This window comes from Dromaius novaehollandiae, chromosome 9 (assembly GCF_036370855.1).
Source record: "Dromaius novaehollandiae isolate bDroNov1 chromosome 9, bDroNov1.hap1, whole genome shotgun sequence".
NCBI lineage: Eukaryota > Metazoa > Chordata > Aves > Casuariiformes > Dromaiidae > Dromaius > Dromaius novaehollandiae.
Window position 1 is genome coordinate 28,211,248 of NC_088106.1, and position 24,296 is coordinate 28,235,543.

Here is a 24,296-nt window from a genome sequence, read left to right on the forward strand (position 1 = left end):
AGGATGAAGTCTTAGAGAAGCAAGGCCTACTTCTGGTCATTCAGAAAGGAGAACCAAGCGCTATGGCACAAGAACGAAATGGGAGATGCTAAGTGAGTGAAGTACCTCAGTAGACTTGGATTTAGCGTAGACTTTGTCCATAGACTTGGAGCTGGCATTGACAGCATGGGCAAGCTCCTGTTCCATGTCCTGATAGGATTGTGCTATTTCCCGAATGCTAAAGAGAGAATTACAGATTGCATCAGCATATGCTCAAGGTAGGAGATGTTTTCTGACTGCTAATCTCCTGTTAATACCCATCTGAGTGACAAGAGTAGGGATACGGCATGGGAGGAGCACAGCCTTCAGCAAAGCAGAAGGATTCTGCCTGCTACAGTGAGCATGCATAGGCAAAGCAGGGCAGACCTGACATGTACAACTCCAGATGCATGTTCAGTTCTGCACACGATTTGGGATCAGTTTACAGTATGACCTAGAGACATTAGTATGACCACTGCGATCTGAAAGGCAGCTGCACACACAGCAGTTCAATGAACGCTTCCTTGATGTGAATCTGGGCATTTCCTTTTAAAGGCCCAGACCATGAAGCAAGATGCCCAAACAGAGGATGAGTAGATGAGCACAGTGATTTATTTCAGAAATCTCTCCTGGGCATCAGGGTTAAACGTCCCTAACTTGTCATCTGAGTTCCCAGTGAGGATTTTGTTTCATTCCTCATAAAAATCACTGATATTCAAAGCTAATGGGTTCTTTAAGAGATTAAAGGATCCGCATTTGCTCATGGAAGTATTACTTTTAGTTCAGAATGACCCACAAAAGTTTGTTTGACTTCAGTCTTCATGCAGCTGGGATAGTGCACAGGAAAAAAATGCTGCTTCCAGTGACACAGACCAGCACTGCAGCAGATAAGACTGAACAGAAACTTCACCAGGAACAGTGAGTAGGACAAGACTTAAGGTACCAAAGGAGGGCTCTGTCCACAAAAAGGAAATTGAGTCCCACCTGTGGATCAGAGCACCTGCAGCCTGGCCAAACCGGTTGATCTGGGTGGACTCTTCTTCAGACATGATCTCTGGTTGCAGAGAGAAAGAGGAGGGTCGGGACAACTCACACTTCTGTTTGTCCTCCCAGGACTTCAGGGTGCTCTCAAATGCCTAAAAACATAGCAAGCAAACTCTAAGATACCTTGTAAATCTCCCAGAAAAAAAACAATGCCTCTAAGTGCCTATGCTTGTAGCGCATGCAGGGCTGTGGGTATGAACACCTCCCATTGCAGGACCTGGCTGTTCAGTTGCTTGTAACTTTGCTAACTTCAGCTGCTTGGGCTGAAGCTTTCAATGCCACATGCTTACCTTGAATTAATTTTTGCTTAAGCTTAATTTTATTCAAAGTAGTCAGGCCACTTCTGAGAGCCAGACTAGCAAAATCAACCAATTCATTATTGGCGACAGCCTCTTCTTCGACTAGCTGCATCACCTCTATGCTTTGGAGCAGAAATCTTAAACTTGATGTTTGCCTAAGAAGTGCCTTTTGCTATTCAGTAAAAATCCACCCAATTTGGCATATTACAAGTTTTTTTTTTTGGGGGGGGGGACAGTGAAGAATGTATTACTGCACAACTATTCTCTGCGTGACATCTTCAGAGCTGGAAATTAAAAATGTCCAAGACTCCTCCTTATCCAGAAATTGCGCAGACTAGCATCCAAACTCAGAGCTGGGACCTGCCCCACCTGCATCCTTGCTGATATTCCTGCTGGCATCAGCTAGTGGTACAGGAAGAAGCAACACAGATCCAATGCAAAAAGAATCAGAACTAGATATGGTGAGAATGAGAACAGAAACACAAAGCCTCAGGGCAAGGAGAGATGGATCAATGAGAGCAAGAAATGCGAAGAGGGAAGTCTAGACAAGAAAAGTGGCTATGGGAGAGGAAGACTGAAATAGGAAAAGGAATTCAGAGATGATGATGAGGACAATGAGTAAGAGAGTGGAGCACTGGAAAAACTGATGCTCAGTGAGCCATAAAAGGAAAGCAAATTGGCTGTGATGGGGGGAGCGGGAATGGTAGTGGCCTGGCACCTCAAATGAGATGAGTATAGACTAGGTAAGGAGTGCAGAACTAAGGGGGATGGAGCAGAAGAGCCACTGACTACCAGAACACTGCCCAGGGGAAAACCCAAGGTTCTGGGGACACATCGTTCTTCTGAGTCTGAAAAACAACTGTGAAGCCTTGTGGTAAAGCAAATCGCTTCCCCTGTTGCTGCACAAAACCAGACTGTCAGCTTTGTACAGGCTATCCACTGATTTCAACCTTGCTGATGACTCTTTAGTAGTCAGATGAGGCCACATGAGGGAATTTGGAGTTTTTCCATCTTAAACTAAGGAAACTAAATGCCCCAAACCACTTTAGAAGAACGTTATGGAAGACACAGGGTCGTGCACTCAAAGAGAGGATCCCACTTCATTTCCTGCATAGGACAGACTGGCTCTGAGAAGGAAGGCATGTGCAGCGATGATCAAAAGGGCCTGTGTTGACGACGACAGCTGAATGCTGCTCTCCAAAACTGGAATCTGTTCCTCACTCACAATGGCCTGCCTGCAGAACAGGGTTTGCAGGCAAGGAGGAGCAGAGGGGCACAATCACAGCCATGGCTTTGGCTGGCCCAGCTCACACAGCACACTCACTAGGGACTTGTGTCCCCCCCCTAGATTTCCTTATCTAACTCTTGTGCTTCCCTCTGCCCTTCCCACTGTACCCATGTGCAGGCTGCCTCTCCTTTTCTCCCTCCCACATTCACAGCGGGATCTCTGTTCCACTAACGCTGGCTCTCTGGGCCATCTCCTTCAGTCACCTCCCCAGGACACAGCGTGAGAATGCAAAAGCTCTCTGTCCCTCCAGTTTTTTTTCCATGTGAAAGACTGCTCATTGTCCCTTTCTTCTCTTCTCCCTAACATACACACTAATACCCTCTGTTCTCTACCAGCTGATGGGGTCTTGGGTATTCCTTTGTCCAACCATGGCAAGGGCTTTGTAACCCCCAGCCTTTGCTTTTTCATACCACTGTATTTCCAACTTCCTGCCAGGGGATGCATCTCATGCCTAAATCTTTCGGGCTATTTTCCCTTTTTTCCCCTCTCTGTTGTTCTCTCTGTTTCTGTTATTTGGGAGGTGAGTCCTTGGCAGTAAGACTTCAGCGTGCTCTGGAAGCTGGGTAAAGGAGTGTTATGCCAGAAAGTATTAAAACTGCTATCAGCCAAACTGCTGATCCAGTTAGGAGTACAGAGTTAGGAGAAACCATAAAGCCTGTCTGCGCCACAGCAAGACATCTATACTTTCCTTTGGCTTCCCACCATTCAGTAATACAGCAAAATGGCAAGGACATTCCTTATGTGTTGGTACTGATCAGATATATTTGAGAGTTACGAGAAGAGACAGACACACACTGCTGAATGGGGCATGAGATCCTGCTTTGCTTGGTCTATGAGGTACAAGCAACATACTGAACAATAAGGAGAAATTAAAGCACTGAATAGCTGAATCTGGACAAACCGCAGCGCTCAGCAAGGCAGGCATCCTGTGGGAAAAACAGCATGCAAGCATGCTAAGAAACACTGTGTCGCAAGGCACCTAGAAAAGGAAGAATAAGCTTGCAAAAACAACCTTAATTATACTATTTTCCAAGTAGTGAAGGCAAATGTAATCCTGTTCTTTCCAAAAAGTTTTGAGGTATATAGTAAAATACATTTTTTACCTCCACAAAGATAAGCTTTCGTGTAGCCTAGATCCAACCACTGCCACACTGCCCAGGAATATATGATATCAAAATGCCTGTGCGTACTATACAGCGCATCTAAGGCAGCTCTTACCCTGTCTCGGGTCAGTGTCTGTGCCCTGTTCTTGTGAACAATCCAAATATAACCTGGAGGCTGGATCCAGGCTTCTCCATCCACTTGTACAGGAACTCCCTCTTCTCCCAGGATTGCTATCTTCACAGTCCGACACTGCAAGAAAGTGATTGCATTAGAGAAGCTCTGAAATGTTGGTTTTCCAAACCCACGAGCTGTTCTCTTTCTTTCCAAAGCACTCCCCCAGGTACTGTAGCTTTGTTGCTACTAGAGCCACACAAGTGTAAGTGGCAGGATAGGCCTAATCCTTACGCAGCAGGGACCATGTGATGAGCCTCTGGACTAATGTGTACTTAGATTGCTGTGGACTAACTCCCACCACAGTGAACACTAGCAAACAATTCCATGCCCAAAGAGCCTCTGAACATGCTGTTTTTCAGCCCTGCTGGATGCTCTTCCACAGACAGAAGAGAGCACAAACGAGGGCTTTACTAACTGAAACCAGCAAAAACATCACAAGCTGGAGATGGGGGAGGCAAGGAGGGCTCACAAAAGCAGTTGATACCTGTGCAATCCGGTGATGCTGTAGGTTTATCACTCGTGACACTGCCATCTGCATGCTACCAAACACTGCTACCACCTCCAAAATCTTGTCGTCAAAGGAGGGGGCTGTAAATGTCTGCCAGATACAAGGGGGAGAGAATTCAGTTCATATACAGCTCTTAGAGGTATCCTTTCCTGCCTATGGGTGGAGATTTGGTCCTCGGCTTTCATTTGTACTATTCATTCTGTATAAAATTAACAACGAGGCTGGAAGGTGAAGATTTGCAGCAACCTAGGGAGCAGAAAAAGGAGCCTTGATATTCCCACTGTGCTTCCAATGGCAGCTAAAGAATAATCCAAATAAAAAGCCCAGAGGCCACAAGGGAATATTTATTCTCATGAAAGCAGGCACTTATTCTTTCATCGCAAATAAGAAAATATTTTTGACTGGATCTAACCTCCTTTGCCTTCAAGGAGCTTTATTCTCAGGCTTTCTGGGGACAGAAAATCAATCTAAAGCACTTCTTGGAGGTCCAAATGCCCAGGACAGCATCTGGTTTCCTTCTGAATCACTGCAGATTCCATAGGTACAAAGCTGCTGAAGACTGACTTTTCAGTATCCTATCCATTTCACAGAGATATTACATATGGACACGTCCCCAGCCCTTTTCTTCCAAGCACAGTTCTTAGGGACTATGACTCTTGGATGGCTTTATAGAATACTTACATCATCTTCCTTGGTACCCCCCCAGAAGTTTGTGCCTCCTGCGTAGCTGGGAATGTTGAGTACAGCAATTCCCTGGAGACTGGGCAAAGGAATCTGTCTCCCATCACACTGTACAGAACAGAAGACAACATTACTCTCAGCACAGCAGGAAAGAGCCTCTCCAGCCACAGTACTTGCTCTAAGAACAAGAAACAGACTGCATAGTTTAGTGAATAAATTAATTCAGGTATCTACAGTTTATTCTTGGTGTAAGAGAGTAGAAAAATACATCCATTCATGTCTCCTGAACCACCTCTTCTCTGGCAGAGGTGGGTGTTAGAGAGATACTATTGCTTCTTCCTCCGAAAAAGGAAAAGGGCACACCTGAGAGGCTCAGCAACACCTTTTGCTTTATTCCTCCAAAGAGAGGAATAAAACTTTTGAAACACCTGTGCAATCTGCTGTGACAAGGGTCTCCTCCTACAAACCACCTGCTTATGCTGCAGTTTGTCCATACAAGAATATTTCCTTTCCAGTTTGATCCACATTATAGTGTAGTTAAAATAACAGCTCTCCACTGCACCTACTGTCTAAAATACTGTGTTCACATGAGATACCATAGGTAGGAATCTTGTTTATGTTGAACGCTGAGTTTGGGATAGCTAATACTTTCTAACAGGATGAAACTTCCTTTATGTTTTGAGAATGCAAGTATCTTCCAGCACCAGAAGAAGCCACTTTTAGCTAGCTCAGGGTGATATATAATAATACTGCAGGCAAGGGAAACACCCTAATGTCAGAAAGTACTATCACCATGTCAAGGACAAAGTGTCTGAAGGGAATGCAGTTAGGTATCCCCAGTTTCAGCAACAAAATAGCACACTAAAATTCCTCACCTCCAGCAAGACCTTCTGCTCCAGGTTTTTATATGTTCTGTGTAGCAGCTCCTTTGTCCCTAATACTCCGTACCACATCATGTTTTTAGTACGACTTCTAAGGGGACAAAACAAAAGAAGAGAAAAAGTCAGCATAAAGCATTTACCTTCTCACAGGAAACAGTTACCTTCCTAATGGTAAAAAACATTTGAAAAGGTACCTCCCTGCATCCTACACCACAAAGGTTCTTTCCTTCCAAAAGGAGCAAGCCCTCAAAATGGTCATCCCTTGTACTAAGGAACTATTATTTTCCCTTGGGAAAAAGTCAGACAGAAATTGAGGGCAACTGACTAACAAATATCCAGATGCCCCCAACACAGAACTGGTCAGTCTCACACACCAGAACATCAACAAAGTTTTGAAATATTTGCACAAGTCTAACAAATGTATCGATCCAGGCTATACAAAGGATCCTATAGTTGCCTGGGTATTCAAAGGGCCAAAACTCTTGCGACTGATACAGTGGTTCATATTAAGTTAGGCTTAAGGATGATATCGGCCTACAGCATTCAGAGAGTTGAGATGTGATTCTCCTGTAGCTAAATAGTAGGCACAAGAGAAAAATCTGAGTGAGATCATGAAGCAAATACAACCAATGCGCTGAATCCACACTGGTGTAGCTATTGAAAGCTCTTACGCTCTCTGCACAGCATACTGAATGAGTAACAGATCAGAATCTCTCTCTTCATCATGATTTCAAGCCTCCTTGAAGGAGGTTTATACAGACAAGATTGATGATGTGTCTATCCAGCACACTTTCACGCAATCAGCTTCAAAACCACACAAACATAAACTGGTTTCAGTCACTTTTGACAGTAGTCAAGCAAGCCAGAGCCATAAACCCACCTGCATTTCTCTGGGTGCTCATCACGTTTGTTGTTGAAGTCCAAAGAAATCTTTGCATCCAATCCAATTCCAAAGTAATTATTCATGACACATTTCTCTGTGTAACATTCACTGCCAGACAAAAAGAACAAACTCCCATTCCTAAGTTTACATACCGTTTAGTACACACCCCACATGCCCCCTTTGGCCACCTTGTAATTACCTTGCAGAAAAAGGTGAAGAACAAAAAGGCTGTATGCCAACAAGATCAAACAAGCACAGCTGTCAACTGGCTAAACCCTGCAGGGAGCACCGTAAAAGAAGTGTCTATCGGGCAGAAATCGCTGGCTTGCGGCCTCTGTCCCTAACACTTCACAGCCACAAGATTTGTAGAGGAATTCTCCCCTTGCCACAGAAACATACCCCGAAGCCTACACTTAGTTTACAGAAAGCTGTCTTCCTGGTCGCTGGGGTTATGTAAGAGGCCTCACAAAACATCAGCAATGCATAAATAAGGTGCTACCTAGAGAGAACCTGACAAATGAGCTCAAAAATGTCAACTACTCATCTCAGTGGCACTAAACCCCATAAAAATCACTTGAGTCAGTATCACTGAGTTTTCACTGTTAAACAGTTTAGCACAAATGTTTTGAGAATGAGTTTACACCATATTTTCCAACCATCTCCCCTACTGTGGTCTGTCCATGAGCTTTCTTTGCCTTCCATGCTGCAGGTTGCTGATTCTGCCACAAGCCAGCACCCACTAACTGGAAACTGGAGTCATCTAAGAGTGTAGGGATAAGACTGATCTGGATTTCATTCTGTCACCAAAAGCCTAAAAACCCTCTACAATAAATCAGATGCCTCACTGCATGTTTAACTATGTAATCTGATCCTCGCTGGCATCCAGCATATGAGAATTCATTTACATATCTCTGGGCTGCTGCACTCCCTTATTTAGCTCTCCAAACAAATCTGCTTCTCAGCACAACGTACTGATGTTGAGGTTCATTTGGAAACACCCACTCCCTTCAACACCCTGGGCATACTCACAGATTTTCAGGCTCAGAGTTAAAGGGATCAGCATGAATCAATAACCGGCTGATGACAGAGCTCCCAGGCAAAGACCCAGACATGCCAGCACGGATATCTGTGAGAAAAGTGACAACGAGAAAGAGTGTGATAACAATAAGCAGAAAACAGGCAGTTTCAGTCTCAGAGACAAAACGACATTAACTCCTGTCTTTCACTGTCCAAAGCAACAACCAAAAATATATGCTAAATGCTAGTTTTATGGCTGACTCTTAGAGGAGGTCAGATCCGTACTTGAAATAAAATCACTACTTTTAATCATATTAAAAGCAGAAAAAAACCTACCCTTATTTATTTATTTATTTATTTATTTATTGGAAAGCAACCAAGCAGTAAGTGCTCTCTTCCACTCCAGAAGGCTTAGCACTCAATAAGGAAAAGGGTTACTGGGGTTGACTGCAGGGTTTCTGAGTGACAAGATATCACCTAAGGCCAGCAGCACAGTTGTACAGACATGTGTGGATGGGAAACAAGAGCGCATTCCCTACAGCAGCTATTCTGCTCCACGGTGAGATAATGCAACAGCCTTACTTCACTGAGCAGGACAGGAGAGGAGCAGGGCTAAAGTTATACTCCAAGCTGCTCAGGAACTATTGCCTTCTGCTTCTTAGATTATTAGCTGGCAACCCACAAACATTAACTTCTTCAGAGAAGTGGGAAACCACTTGTTCCTGGAAGGAACAATTTGAATAAGTTACGTGGTGGTGGGGGAAGAGGTGGACGGAGAGCAGCACGCTGACAGGGAAAGGCCACTACAGACAATGCGTGAAGTGGGAACTCTGCTGGGTCCATGCAGCCCGAGCGACTTCAGCCTTCACGCAAAGGGACTGCTGCTTCCGGTCTATGACTGCCACTCTTCAGAAACCTCTCTCAGCAGCCTGGCATCCTATCAGCCTTCTTAAGGCTACTTTGAGCTCAGTATCTTCTTGTAATTGATATCTAAATTCTGTCGCTGCCCTGCATTAATAAAAATCTGTGGCTAGATCTCAGCTACAGCTTGGAAACTATTACAACTCCCTCTAAGTCTCCACTGCTCAGTCCTAGAGGAAAGTTATCCTTACAGGGATTTCTCTCCAACTGCACCCTGCACAAAACGACATCAGACAGAACCAGTTCATGTTTTTGTACGGAGACTTGAGGCTGTGCTGTTGTCACCCATAGTCCAGTTGGCTGCTTGACTTGGACGTGATGGGTGTTACACTCACTTGGGTAGAGGATTTTTGTGTTCAGCATTGGCAAGTTGTCCCGATTTCCCGTCTGGGGAGGAAGAGATGCAGAGCTGCCCAGCGACAAACTTCCTTTGTTTATTAGTCTTTCGCAAGGAGACTTGGACACTGTAAAATACAACACAAACATCGCTATTGACAAACATAGCGTGCGACTCAGAGCAGCGCATAACAACAACACAACGCAAGCAGCAAGATTAGGATAGAAATCACTCAACAACAAAACACTCTAGCCACTATAAAACAAAGAGCTGACAGAGCCAGTCATTAAGAGTTAGAGAGGTGGCATATGTGTAGCCAGGGCAGTCAGAAAAGCTCACAAATTGGAGGCACAGAAATGTCATATGCAAATACTAGAAATGGAGATGAGAAAGCTGGTGCCAGCAGCACAACAGACAGGCTATTTGGCTCCCAGTCCATACTCAACTAAATTCCAAATAGACTTGCAGTGATCAGGGATCTCTAACAAATTACTCACTCAACACAGTTATTAAAGCAAACTGTCTTCCCCTCTCTGTCATCTGCAATGGATGGCAAAGAGCTTACAGGGAAATGTCATCGGGTAGATGACAAGAAAAATGCTCAAGACCATCCTTGTCCAAGCACTGAAAGCCAAGAAACCCATATTACTGGCTAAGGTATGAGAAAATCTCAGAATCCTAAGTTCCATATGCTAAACGGGCTGTATGATGCACAGGCTTGAGCCCAGAAAATGTGTAGGACATGGCATCTGAGGCGAAAAGCAATCATCCAAAAAATGAGAGAAAAACAGAACCTGGAAGGTAATGCATGTAACACCTCCCCCACATTTCCAGCACAAACAGAACTGCTGTTTGCGGAAATCTGCACGGTGGCAGCCCCAGAGCGGTACCTTTCCGCTGGCTCCTCCCTTTGGACAGTCCGTAGCTGCTGCTGTGTGATGACTGCAAGGAGATTTTGTCCTCGTTCCTCAGCTCCTTACCCTCTTCAGAGGCCGAGAGGCTGAGGATGAAGCCCTCTTGCTCCTGGGTCTGGGCATTCTGCTCATCCACAGCTGTACGGAGAGAGAAAACAGGTGAGTGCTTCACGGCTCTGGCAGCAAGAAACACCTCCCACTGACATAAATAAAGACAGGATGGGACTCTAAAGGCCCTGATTCCTTATAAATGAATGGGAATAACTAAAAGCTTTCCTATGCCATTTATCTGAGCTACACCCTGCTCTGGAGAACCTCAGGAACAGGACTGGCTTAGTCTCCAGTTCTCTCTGCTGACCTCTTTAGCAGTGAGGCTCTGAATAAAAGTGCCCAACTTTAATATTAGTGGTACTCAGGCTGAGATGTGAACTGTGCTACAGGTGATGGCCTTTCATTTATTTGCCTTTAGACATTGTCAGAAATTCTAATCAAATGGACTTTAAATGATAAATTAAACTGGATTTCTGCTTGCTTGATCTGTACTGGGACAAAAGGATAAGTCATTTGAAAATGTGCACTTAGACACAAATAATCAGGAGGGAAAAAAAGCAGTTGATAAAAAACAATACAAACAAAGGAAAGAATCAGATTACATATTTTGGAAGAAGAAAAGCAGTTTAGAGAACTTAAATAAATACATTTGAAATGTAACTGGAGTTTGCCCAAGAATCAAATGTCAGCATGTTACCTAAAGAAATCAAAACTTCCTTTCCACGTAAGAAACAGGCCTTCCTCCCTTGGCAGCCCCTCACAGGGTGCAGTTCTGTGAACAGCCCTGAGCTGATCTACCAGCTCATTGTTTCTGAAGGGGGGACGACCCCCTTGCTCTCATGGTCTTTTCCCCCTCCCTCGTGAGGGCTCTGGAGTTCATCAAAAGTATCCACAAGGCAATCCAGCCACTGATCCAGCATAAACTAAACTCTTCTTGCTGGATTAAGCAAATTGGTCAGGCTCCTGACAGACTCCAACAAGCACCAAAACCAGCACAAGGCAAGCAGCAGCTAAGTGGGGCCAGCAGTGAGGTCAGGACCTCTCCTTCATCAGCAAAAATCTGTTAGCTCTGCTCACGTCATCTCACAACTTCACCATCAGGACACACAATACTGCAGTTCTAGAAATCCAAGTAACATTGCAGTGATCTATAACTTATTACATAGTTATTGTTCATAGTGTGCATTTGGGTGTGCATTGATGTCACATCTCTGACTTCAGTGCTTTTATCTCGAGTAATATGCTGTTAGATCATCCCTTTGGTATATGTTAAGCCACGCTGAGTTAATGACCAACATCTGGGAGACTGATGCCTTTGGAAGGAAATTAAACTTCGAGCTATGGGTGTGAGTGGCTGGAGAGAGATAAGAAGGGCTAAGATGTGGAAAAGGGGGTCACCTACCTAGGAAGTTAATGCAGGAACAGAATTGATTTGCATCAAAATGCAGTATTACAAATATTTTCCCAGTAATGAAGCTAGTTTGAGAAGTTCCTGCTTTCTCTTGCCTCTGTGCTATAGTTCATTGCCCTTTCAGTTGTATCACTGCACTGTTTTGTTGGGCTGCACTATAAAGAGATTTCTGAAACAATCCAAGTTAAAATACTTAAAATACTTTCTTGCCAAAGTATTTTCAGATCCATTTTATACCAAGGCCACACAAACAGTTGCGCTGACACAATTGTGGTATGGGTGGGGACAGACAGGAAATAGAAATGAAGAGAGTGTGGGAGGGTAGTAACTTCCTAAAACAGCCCTATGGGAGAGAGCATACCTTGAAACTCAGGCTCAGCCATGAAGCAATGTTTCAAACAGGTGGGCTTGGCAGGGATGATACTGAACTAGATATCCAGCCTTACTGAATAACTTTCCCCTATCTCAGGAAAGCTGTTGTTTAATAACAAATCCCACTCCCCTCTGGGATAAAGGAAATGTATATTTCTCAAGAGCACATAACAAGCCACAAGCAGGACTCCTAACAGGTTACCTTTTTCTGCATGCTCTATAATTTGACGGATGGCTTTTTTCAGGCTGTTGGCTCTCAACATGAGCTGTTCCCGGGGGCGAAATATCTGGGGCCGTGCAGTACATGATGAGCCCACGGACCGGTCACTAGAAGAATCACAAGCACTGCCTGACCCATCGCCATCTTCTGTTTCCTCTGCAATGGTGGGAGGAGGGTTTGGCAGAGATGAAGATGCTTGAGATTCATCGTTCAGTGTCTTCAACAGGGAGTCCAGCTTCTCCTTCAGGACAGAGCACTACAAGGCAATGAAGAAGGTTGAGCAAAACTAACAGTGGAGCTGAGTAGCTCATTCTTTTAGTGCTTGCTGAACTGCCGCTGTTCTTTGAAAACAGCAGTTTTTCCACTTCAAATGTAGAAAGGCGTACAATTTCTCAATTTACCTTCCTGGCCATGACCTCTGATTCCTCTGAGCTTTCTGTTGCTTTCTCATAGGCCTTCCCTACTCGAGCTACAAAATCCTTCACCGTCTCACAAAGCACCCTAGACAAAAAAGGCAGGGAAAACAAAGTCACGCAAGGATTGTCTCAGGACTTTCACAGTGTAACTGTCATTTAGAGTGGTTCTCCCGTGAGTACTCACTTGGCTGAGGAGATGACCACTGAGTGTTGGTCAGAAGTCAAAATTTTAGACAAATGAGCAGCCACAGAGTCTTCATAGAAGAGAATCTTCTGCACCTGGTGACATTCAGGAACAAACCACTGGAATGTTGCTTCCCCACATTATGACGCTATGTATCCCTGGCTTCCCAGAGAGTATCTATCACTCTATAGTTTCTTTTTGGTCTGGAAAAGTTCTGTGATTCAGGACTCAGTTACCCACTGAAGATCTGAATCTGATGAAGAAACCAATTTTGAACCTAGGAATCATCAGCAGTTTAGATCTTAGAGTCTCTCATCAACTAGGGATCTGAAACACTGGGCTTTTATGGTTCCTGTGACTACTGTGCAGCTTTGCACAGTTTCAGCAACATGATGTCATGTTAGCAGAGAAGTCAACCACTTTTCTGTCAGATCTATCTTCCTCTCTGTTCTGTTCATCTTCCTCTCATCCCTATTACAGTCGTTGACTCTGGTAATCCCACCCCCAGCCTCCTTCAGTAACTTAAAGTCCCAGGATCTTTGTAGCTCCTACCACATCCAAATCATGGCTCAGCCTCTCTCCATTTGAACTCAACTACAGCCTTTATCTCACCCTTTCTGAGGCTGTTGCACTCAGTCCCCTGCCCTCTGCATCTTGCTAGATACCTCTGAATCCTCACTGAAATCTTCAGTGACTGTAGAGGTGGAGGCCTGACGAGGGAGTTTGGTTTCATACACCATGATGCTCCACCTGTTGAAAAAGAGGTATCATAGCTGTCACTACAAGGCAGATGATATCCTCCTTTATTCAAAGAACATAAAACCTCAAGCAAAGCAAACTACACTTTAGCAGGAGCGTGACTGATACAAGGAAGCTACAGCGATGCATGGAAACTGCAGAGGCTGGAACAGGGTGGGATGACACTATGAGCAAGCGTCCTACAGCACAAGGACCTTCTCTGTCCTCCTTCCTTCTCTCACAGAAATATTATGGGCATTACTTGATCCAACATGACAGCTGCCAAGATGCAACTCTAAAGACAAGAAATATTTTAAATGTATAAAGACATACAGACTATATAAATAATAATGGTAAAGATGCCCATTTCTTCTTCCAGTTTTCTTTTCTAAGCCAAACTCAAAATAAATTACATCAAACTTACCAAGAGAAAATCTAGCTTAAAAAGGAAAAAAAAAATACAACTGTAAGACTGCCAAACTCAACTGACAAGAACTCTGAAGCACAAGAGAACGTGTTGGACATCAGAGTGACAATTTCACTCATTACTATTTCGCAGAAGTGACAGACAATGCAAGATTGCCTTTTGTTGATAAAAGGTGACAGAGGATTATCAAAGAAAAACAATAACTTAATCTAGTAAGAAGTCCAGCAGGTGGGCAGAATCAAGAACCACCCAGTTCTCCTGGAAGGCAATTTTCACACAAAGTCTTGAGCAGGGAAGGATGTTAGTAATGGTTATTCACCTGTCCAGCATTTTGGTACTGGCTCTCTCCAGCTTCTCCAGGATCTGTGGGAGCTGGGTATCATCATCGCAAGCAGATCCCCAGCCTAACACACGGGCAAGGTCATTTCCTGTTCCCAAGGGCAGCACACCCAGCTGGCACTGCATCACAGAAAAGGAAAACAAAATTCACATTCAAATGGGAAAACACAAGCTGCAAACAGCCCAAAGTAACATGATGGATTCCTTACAAAGACCAGTCATTGAGATGTAATTAGTCTCAAAGTGCGAAGAAAGCAACTGGATGGGGAAAACAGTCAGAAGAGCACACAAGTAAGAGAAAAGTTCCCTCTGCTTCTAAGTTGTTTGTTGAGAGCAGAATGTATTACAGCTACCCTCTTGAGCACCTCGCTAAAAATAACTCTTTCTAGGGATGGCAAGACTGCAATGTACCCACGTAACCCTCAGGTGGTGCTATCGTCCTTTCTGTCAAATCACCATAGCCAACTCCAGGACAAAATGGAAACGAATTAAACACCGTATGATACCTTTACTCCAACAAAGTTTCCAGCTATCCCAGGACTTGGAAACAACAACATGAGAATTAAAGGGAATAGATTAGGAGCACTATCCTTGTGGAAGTCCTGGCTTTCTAATTGAGATCTTTTCCCAGTGCAAGTCCCTGCTGCAGCTCGTAAGAGGGAGTTGTGGAAGAGCACTGGAGATAGGGATAACTAGTCTAGTCCTGCTTCTTGCAGAAGATTACTAGTAACTTTTCAGCAGCTTCAGTCCTGGGCAAACTACATCTGTAGGCTCAGAGTCCTCCTCAAACCCTGCTGTTTATGTTACTTCAGTCTTACATCCAGCCAAGCTCATTAGACACGTACCTGCTTGTGAAGATTGAGGCTATCAATTTCGGAGAGAACCCAGCCAACACTTCCATCCCCACCGCAAACTAGAATCCGGAAAGTGTCAAACTTCTGGAATAAGCGTAAACTACAGAGAGGGGAAAGAATAAAAAAACCAAGAGAGAAGAACAATCAGCTGTTTAAGAAAGGAAAGATAAACAATTCCAATCTAGGTTATAACCATGGCAGATTTGCTTAAACTGAGCTCTGATTTTGCAGTGAATACAAGCCACTGTCAGATTACAAGTGAATTCAAATTCATGATTATAAATAAGGAATTACAAATACAGCTATGCAAATTACAATGGCTATTCACTAGAGAAATATGTCCCAGACATTCTCCCCTTCTAAAGTAGGGCACTTTTGTCTGAGCAGAAGAGGAAACAAGCATGTGATAGCTGATCATCCATTGAATTAATTCCTTTTTGCAGATTTGCTGTGTTCAGCCTAACACTAGTTATTTGTCACCATTTGGAGTGCTCTGATGTCACTTCGCCGCATTCAAAGCCACACCAATTAAAGCAAAACTTGAACAGCGAGAACTTTGCACAGTCATTCAGTAAGCAGACAACTGTGAGAGGATACAAAACCTCACAAGCGTTAGTTCTTCTTGGAAGGCAACATAAATCAGTGCTCTGGCGCCTTGTCTGTCCTGCAGGCAGGCAAACAACTCACCAGCAAGACAAGTGTGATCTTCTCTATTCACTCTTTACAGAATACTGAATGTAAAAGCAACCTCTCCTTAAACTGTTTGAAACTGTGCTCCTTACTGCCTGCTTTTATTTTATTTTTGTATATATTCACATTTGGTTTTTATTACCTAAACAGTATTTGCAGTAACATACAAAAATCATATTTCTTCAAGCATTGTTGACACAAGAAAGAGAGCTATCAGAAATGATGACATCTTATGGTACAGTTTGACTGGAACAAGTTTAGAAGACAAACTATTGAGAAGCAGCCTCTACCCTGTACCATCATTTACTTTTTAAAACAAAGAAATGGAAAGACCTATTTTAGAAGTGTTCACTACAATTTGAGAAAATAATTCTTTCTCTTCCCCTGCTTAAAAGTAAAATTCTACAGTCAGTCCAAATTGGGAGGGCGAAAGGAAAAATATTTAAAGTTTTCTGTAAAATATTCATTAGCCAAATGCATCCTTTGGACAGCATGCTGCAGTTTTAAAGGACAGCATTTTGCAATGTACTATGGCAAGAAGCAACTTCAGCAAATGCTAACAGTCACCGGTGCAGAAGTCAGCACTCCCAGATCTAGGACTCTGCACCTGTAGATCTTGGTCTTACATTTGAGTCATATCTAGAAAATCAAGAAGATTCAACTTATGCTGGTGCTTATTATAAGAAGCATTCATTCATGTGAAGGTTACTCAAGTCTGATGTGGCAAAACAGCCACAGAGAAATCTTTAAGGAGCAGACAGAAATGTTTAGGGAGCAGACTAGAGACCAGAGTTGCAGAAATACAGTAAAGAAATTTATTCCACAGCTGTGATTATTTTATCCACAGGTATTCCAATGAACTGTGGGGAAAAAAGCTTGAAATGTCATCTAGTCCATTTCTAGTCCCCAAAACAGAATCAACTATACCTAAAGCATTCGAGAGAGATGGTTTTCCAACATTGTCATAACATCTTCCAGAGATGAAAGTTTCACACACTTCCTAGGTAAGTTATTTCTGATTTCTCATTTTCACAATATTCATTTGCTACCTACAATATTTGATTGGTCACTTGATGTAACTCAAGTTAACACTCTAACAGTACATCAGGATGCCTGCAAGTCTGTTTGCTGACAAGTTTTCTTCTGGATTCAAGCTTTCCATGCTTGGTCTTCTTCCAGGGGGGCATTTCTGGAATTTCCCCCAAATCCCTCAGGCTGTTCTGCTAATACTGATGAATAGAAATAATAATCTTTTTCAACAAGTTTGGTTTCAGCTAGTCAATAATAGTAAACACAGAGAGGGGAAAACCTCTCCAAACTTTGCATGTATCCAGTCCCCTCTGAGGAATAGGCTCGTTAGGCTCGTTGTTATATTTGAGGACAGGCTGAGACAGGCTTATAATCAAATCACTTGCGGTTTTCTGGTATTTACAAGGAACATATGCCTCCACAGACTATCTGCTTACCCAAGGTGAGGTCCTCCATTCATGAGGTCAAAGACCTGGGCTGGATTCAGTAGCTGTTTGAATCTTCGTAGAAACTTTACTCCCTGGTTGTCTCCACTTTTTGAGTTGACAAAGACCAAGAGGGGGCTTGTGCAAGACGGGGGGCAAGTAGCTTTCCAGAAACCTAAATTGGGCAAAGGGAGGTGGGGTTAGAGAGAAGAAACCGAGAGATGTGAAGCTGCCCATGGGGATGGGGTGAGAAAAGAAAAAACACCCCACACAGCAATGAAGTTAATACTTTCCCTGTGCTTCTGACGCTCACAGGGTAAATGCCAAACGCGTACAGCCCTGAATCCAGCATGAACCACACCTCATGCTGCCAAATGTCACACTTATCTCCTAGCAGTTTGCCAAAATTTTCAGTTTCCCAATCTTCCCAAACTGCTTCTGCAATATAGTTGTTCACGATAAATTTTAACAGCTGCAGCTCAGCAAATGCTGATGTTACAGGGTAATAAACTGAATGCAAAAGCAAAGCAAACAGCCCATCATCATGCTTCCGTAAGATCTTCCAACTTGGAATTTCAGCAACACCAGAAGTAGAATTTTCAGCTGACAGAATCTGGCGTTAATAGCATTAGCTGAAAGAACTGCAACTGAGAGGAAGAGAAAGCAAGCACTACTCACAAGTGATACTTACCATCCGAATCAATGCTGTTGAGAGCAGTAGGAGGGATAACAGATACTTTACACAGCCCAAGAGGGCACTTGGTTGGCAACAACTCTTTACATGTTGTGTGTACCTGAAATAAGAGAAATAAAAGAAAAATTCAGTTAAACCCTTCTGGGCACTGTTGTACAACTCAGAAACCCATCCAATCAGAAGCTCTAAAGAAAGGGTTAAAAAAAAAAAAAAAAAAAAAAAAGAGGGGGAGAACCCAAACAAGTGTCAATCAATAAAGTTATTTTAAAGAAAGATCTAACAAGTCTTTTACTACTTTGCTTCTGCTCTTTCCGTTAATGTACGCTTCTTATGCCATAAGAATTTATGAGACTAGTACTTTCAGTGATGACAGGACCAGATAACAGATTATGTGGCTTTAAGAGCCTTCGGGCACTCTGCTTTCAAAATCATAGCCTAAGTTGAGAGACCAAAAGTAGGTACAAAACAAAAAGCTGAGAATTTAAGAGAACAAGAAAGCAAAACCCAGAGCATAAGGGACACAAGGGGTAAGAGAAAGAAGGAACAGGTAATAAAGCAACCCCAAAAATGTAAACACAAAGTAGAGTTGGGCACTTCATTCATTTCTGATACATGAAGACTCCAAGAGACTGGGCTGCCTCAGGTTTGAGGTTTGGGGTTTTTTCCGCCACATTATAAACTCACATGTTGTGATTCTTTCCTTATTAAACTTACAGACAACTGGAAACATAGCAAGATCTGTACCGCTGAAGTGATTAGGCAAGAGAAAACCAGTGCAGTGAGAAGGGAAATGGCCATTATTAAAACAGCCTAATATTCTTTATCATCTTTTTGTAGTATCTTTTCAACTTGTAGAAATGACAAATAATGTCTCCTGAAAATGCAACATCTCTGTTGTATTTTCTCAATCTCAACATCTGAGGCATTGATTCAGATCTAGTGTGATTAGATCCTTCTATGAAAGCTCACTATCAAAAGAAAATGAGCTTGTAGAGAAGCCGGATACTTATTTCAGGTCTTATGCATCACAGTGATACTTCTCAGCACAAATATATATATACGTATATACACATATATATACATACACACATACACACACGCATATATATATCTTTTGCAGGCTGTTTATCATCTGGAGAAAGAACAATAAAGCCCTTGACGGCAACTACTGACACCGTGGTAAGAAATTTCATTTTAGGTAAATGTCATTAAAAGAACACACCACAGAGCTGATCAAAGACTGTCCTTCTACTGAAACAATTGTGTTTATTCAACTCACCATGGCTTTGCACCAGAGGCAGCGCCAGTCTTGCAAACGTAGGACGCTGCCGCAGGTTTTATCACACACAGTGCACTTGGCACTCACAGGCAGGTTTCCTTCCAACCATTGATGTGGCATCGAGATCTGCAAACGGTACAGAGGGAGACAACCAATGTGGACTTTCCAGAGAGCAACTCAGAGAGCACAGGATGTACTGTGGCACTGAGACACAGAGAGATGTAGGTCTTCATGTGCACTGTTTGAAAATAGCAAAGACAATTTCTAGAAAACACCTAAGTATCTCATTTTACATCACTTACAGCATTTTACATCAAGCTGAAACACAAAGGGACCAGGGGACTTACCCGAGGCTACACAGGAAGCCTGCAGCAGAACATGGACTTGCATCAGACATCCCATATGCTGTGAAAACGTTCTAACCACTGACTCATTTTTCTTTTGCAAAAACTCAGACCAGGTTCCCTATGCCTCAAACAATCTAAGCTCAAAACCCCTGGTCCATTGCTCTGCAAGTGTCTCTTGCTATTAAGGAACCTCAGCACCCTGGCTGGGCTATTTACAGAGTCTCATTCTCTGACAGTAAATGCCTTTCCCACCTCACTAACCCATAAAGGCAGAATCTGCTGTTTGTACAGTGCAGAAAGCTGTACGGATCATGTGTCAGTGCTTCCACATCAAGGTAAGGCTAGAAGAGTTAAGACTAAGCCTACCCCATCTTCGTCCTCAATGATATCCTTCCCGATAGAGGCCAGAGTTGTCCACTTGCAGTTATTGGTTGCCCGCACAGCACAACGCTTGTGGGCTTTAAACTTGCACACTAGAGAGGAAGAAAAGAATATATTAATCCTGTCTCAGAACATGCACTGTGGCAGTCTGTGCAGAAGTGTTTCCAAGCAACCGTATTTGGCTCAAAAAGAAAGTATGGGCACTCACTGCCCTTGTTAGCACTGCCAAAACCATCAAACACACTGGGTAAATTGAGCTAGCTATTAAATCTTCCTCATCACTTTTACCAGTTGCTTGTACACAGCTTAGTTATCACCTTGTTACATTTGAAGGATTTATATAGTCATATGCTCCTACATCCTTTTACACAGTGTGGGTGTAACCTCATTCACACGAGAGGTATGAGCTGCGAGTAGGCAGGCACGTCTGCTATGCTAAAGCTGAATAAGAAAAATCTGCTGACATTCAAACATTTAACAGGGATGTTTTTCTAAAAAGAAATATTCTTATGAAAAGGAATATTCTTATATTCCATTTTTATATTCCTATGTTCCAAGGCTACAGCCTTCGGAGCAGGAATGGTAGAAGCAAATACGTGCCAGATCCTTGGTCACCACCATTCATAGCGTTAATGTAATGTGAAAGTGATATTGGCTTATGCCAGTTTGAGAACTCGCTGGCACTGGGGAGTCCATTCCTGCTGTTGCCTCTGCTAAATGGGAGGTAACCTACACAGGCAAATAGGCTGAGCAGGTAAGGTCAGTAATGCCTTCAGCTGTTTGTCTTTTATACCTCAGAAATGGACACCTCTTCAGTTTAGAAGTATGATTTTAGTAAGGGATGGCACTGTTTGGGTACACAGAAGGGGAAAAAAAAAGAGCATCCACATCACTTTCAGGTCCAACTCCAAAGCCAGCATGAGAACAACACCCTTTCTATTATCTTTTTACAAAATGCCAAGGACCTGATCCACAGGAAAATTCTCTGTGAAGCCAAAAGGGGTTCAGCAACAAAGGGATTCAGGATCAGGTCTCGAAAGGATCTCGTTTCATACACGGCCAGTAGCTTTCTGAAGTTTCTTAGGCAGCACTTTTCTACTACATCTTTTTGCAGACTGTTAATAACATTTCTCTTAAATCACCTCTGGAACATGGCACTGAGCTATAAAGATGATGCTCCCAAAACAAGAGACACAAAAATCACTCTTACCTTCACACGAGAGCCCATGTGATGTGACTCCAGATAATGCCTCCCGACATACATTGCAGTATGTTGGCCGAGCATGTGAGCAGGCGTACCAGTTATGCATCCCTGAGAAATGGTCCATGCTGTACTGGGTAGACTAAAGTAAATATATCAGAGTAAAATCTAAAATAGAGGCACAAGACTTTTTTCCTTAAAACTAAGACTCTCACATAACAGTCAGAAAAGGCAGAAACAGAATGTTCTTTACTAGGGAAGAGTACGCCATATGCAGTTTATGCACAGCAGCTGTAGCTCAAGAAATACTTTAAGCCAGCACAGACTGCTTGAAGAAGGAGTCGCACCTTCCCCGCTCTGGTGCCATCTTCGATCCTTGTCTTATCACAAGCTTATGAAGCTCTGTAGGGAAACAAACTTACCTGCTGGGGAGCTCATCCTTCCCTTTCCCTTTTTTGGTTGCATTAGTTTTCAGCAGGATCAGTTCTGCAATCTGATTTATTCCCTAGCACAGGAATGCTTGTGCCAGCATAAGGGAGGGGACAAGAGGGAGACAGGCATCAGAGTGGGGAGAATGCAAGACAGCTGCTCCTGGTGGCAGTGACAGGTCAAAGCGCTGGTGTGAGTACAGCCACAGAGGGCAGGGTACACATGAAGCAAACAGAAGCACTGAGGTAGGCAGAATAGCAAGCAAGCGAGCTATGAGGTAGGACAGGGAGGATAACCGAGCAGTAAAAAGAGAACTGTGTTTCATACCCTCCCCACACTCTGCAAAGTGCTTTCAAAGTTACCCCAGGGACAGTGTACACAGTAACAAGCACTCTTTGGAGAACCATTTCAGTGTATTTGGGATGGTTTTTACAGAAGGCCTAATGCCATACCCATCACAGTCAATAAAAGTGATTTCTATTAACTTCACTGGAAGCTGACTTAATCTCATAAAACAAGTGATAATTTAGGAGATGGTGCACATAGTGCAAAAGAGCAAGTTTTCTCATTACCTCAAAGTGTTCGCGGTTCTGTACAGTCTTCAGTGCTGCAATCCAATCTTCCATCTCTTTTCTGTTATCAGCACAAAGAATGAGCTTCCGACATGGAGTGATAATCTGAAGGGGGAAGAAAAAAATTAAGCGCATGTGTTCTGGGCATGTCAGTGAGAGAGAGAGAGAGAGAACACGTTACTACATACCTAGTCTATTGAAGCTACTTTCAGAGGCAATGAGCTGCAACAGAGGTCATTTACACTTTTCAACCGTATTTCTTTTATATCATAACCTAACTGAATTCCTTTGCTAAGTTTACAGAACCACAGAGATTTTCTCTCTCATTCCCTACATTGACCTGAGTTAGGAAATGTCTCTGAATAGCCAAATAAGAGCACAACATAGAAATCAAGCACAGAACCATAAAGTACTTCATGATGTTTTAAATTGGCAACATTGGCAACTATATTAAAACATTTTGTTAACAATATAATACACTCATTTCTATCCAATAATAAATTAGATAACATATTTGGTAAATTAAACTGCACAGCACTAAATATTTAAGAGAGAAATATCCTAAAACTGGCAGACAAATTAACAGATGTTTCATCAGATCAGTGACTAATTCGTTAGAAGAATAACCCAAAAGGTCTGTTTTCCTTGCAGGCTGGCTTGTGTTCCCTAACCTACGTTGTTTCTTGACTTAAGTATTCTGTATCGTACGCAGCTATAGCGTGACTGAAGAGTTCATAAACTCTAATGCTCTGTAATTGCCTTTAATGATCAGCCCACCCAAACTCTCTCGAGACTCCCACTCTTCTCACCGCCCATACCAGCAGATTAAAACCCTACCATTTAGAGTCAGGACTAGCAGGGAAAAAGAAAAAAAAAAAAATCAAACCAAATAAATAATCTAGAAGAGAAATTACCGTATTTTAACCCATCTCCTGAATGCTTATTCTAAGTTTATTACATAAAAGAGATTCCAACATATGCTCCACTAGCAGCCTGGGATCGTGGCTAGTTTGCCTTTCATTAAAACTTCTATCTTCAGCGTGTTTCTACCCTGAGCTAACTCACACGTGTTAGCTGCCCTGAATGAACGGTGCAGTGGAGCGCTCTAACAAACGAGCAGCAGACGTGCACGGGGCAGGAGTTCCCCTCGGCCCGGAAAGGCGGACAAGTCTGCGCAGCCTGCCAGCCAGGCGCCCTCCCGTTGTCAGACGGCGGCAGCAGAGAGAAATGAAAGCTCCTGGGCTTCAGAGGCCCACGTCTGCTGTCCACAGGGCTGCCCGCTTTGACCTGCCTCTCCATTCAGCTGGGATCCAGACTGGACTATAAACCAGTATTTATTCTTCTTAAAACAACAGTCTCTCTTGCCCACACCTGAGTTTCCTTATCTTGGCTTACTACCACTATCTCTTTGTGTACACCTCTGTCCTGATTCCCATCCAACTGCCTTCGATTAGACCGATATGGAAGCGCTTGCAAGATCTGGGTATAAGAAAAGCTGCATTAAGGTTGAGCACCATTAACCAAAAACAAACAAGCAAAACAAAACAAAAAACCAAACAAAAAACCACCTCTATGTCAACTCTAACACTTCCAGCAGCCCAGAGTCTCTTGTGCCTCTCTGGATTTCGTACACAACAACTTGTCTCGATCATCTGCTTTTCCAGCAAATTCTGCTGCACCATCTGAAGCAACAGATTACAACAAACTAGGACCGTGTCAGGTTCACGAGGCCCGTGCAGCTCTCGCCAGCGTGTAATCAAAGCACTACAGTCCCACGTTTGGTTAATCAACACCAAAAATATACACACATCACCTGAATACATGACCCCTGCTAACTGCCGCTTGCCACTCTGTTTTCCACTTCTCTCATTATGATTCATAAAACAGATTAAAAATAAACACTTCTGAAGTTGAACATCAAACTTCCTGTTGATACAGTGTCTCACAGCCTTCCCTAGAAATGCCTGTGTAATGTCAACAAAAAAGATACACCTGTAAAGTTCTGCTTTAAGCTCTCCCATTTTCAAAATGTTCCTTTTTACAGGACAGATCGCAGCATCCATCTGCAATTACACAAACGTTACCCCAGCACCTAGCAAGGAGCCCTACAGCCACGTTGCAGACATAACGCCTGGAGCTAAATACATTTCTAAAGCAAGGAGTGGCCC

The 24,296-nt window shown here is 43.2% G+C and overlaps 1 protein-coding gene across 11 annotated transcripts in view; it reads right to left on the reverse strand.

Moving 5' to 3' along the window:
• The window catches only part of DGKD (diacylglycerol kinase delta), a 65,732-nt gene that overhangs the window by 7,940 nt on the left and 33,496 nt on the right, over positions 1-24,296 (reverse strand). For all 11 annotated transcript variants that reach the window (XR_010390532.1, XM_064516988.1, XM_064516987.1 and 8 more), the window contains 22 exons: positions 22,129-22,233; positions 21,137-21,269; positions 19,912-20,018; positions 19,199-19,324; positions 17,917-18,019; positions 17,238-17,400; positions 15,073-15,181; positions 14,208-14,347; positions 13,389-13,473; positions 12,724-12,818; positions 12,525-12,624; positions 12,106-12,379; positions 10,046-10,207; positions 9,154-9,282; positions 7,910-8,006; positions 6,878-6,988; positions 5,992-6,088; positions 5,117-5,224; positions 4,412-4,525; positions 3,868-4,002; positions 1,003-1,154; positions 106-217 (listed from right to left, as the gene is read on the reverse strand). Coding sequence is in view for 10 of the 11 variants with exons in the window: in XM_064516988.1 (XP_064373058.1) it covers positions 106-217; positions 1,003-1,154; positions 3,868-4,002; positions 4,412-4,525; positions 5,117-5,224; positions 5,992-6,088; positions 6,878-6,988; positions 7,910-8,006; positions 9,154-9,282; positions 10,046-10,207; positions 12,106-12,379; positions 12,525-12,624; positions 12,724-12,818; positions 13,389-13,473; positions 14,208-14,347; positions 15,073-15,181; positions 17,238-17,400; positions 17,917-18,019; positions 19,199-19,324; positions 19,912-20,018; positions 21,137-21,269; positions 22,129-22,233 (2,757 nt within the window). In the remaining variant the exon portion in view is untranslated. The remainder of the gene's footprint in view (positions 1-105; positions 218-1,002; positions 1,155-3,867; positions 4,003-4,411; positions 4,526-5,116; positions 5,225-5,991; positions 6,089-6,877; positions 6,989-7,909; positions 8,007-9,153; positions 9,283-10,045; positions 10,208-12,105; positions 12,380-12,524; positions 12,625-12,723; positions 12,819-13,388; positions 13,474-14,207; positions 14,348-15,072; positions 15,182-17,237; positions 17,401-17,916; positions 18,020-19,198; positions 19,325-19,911; positions 20,019-21,136; positions 21,270-22,128; positions 22,234-24,296) is intronic.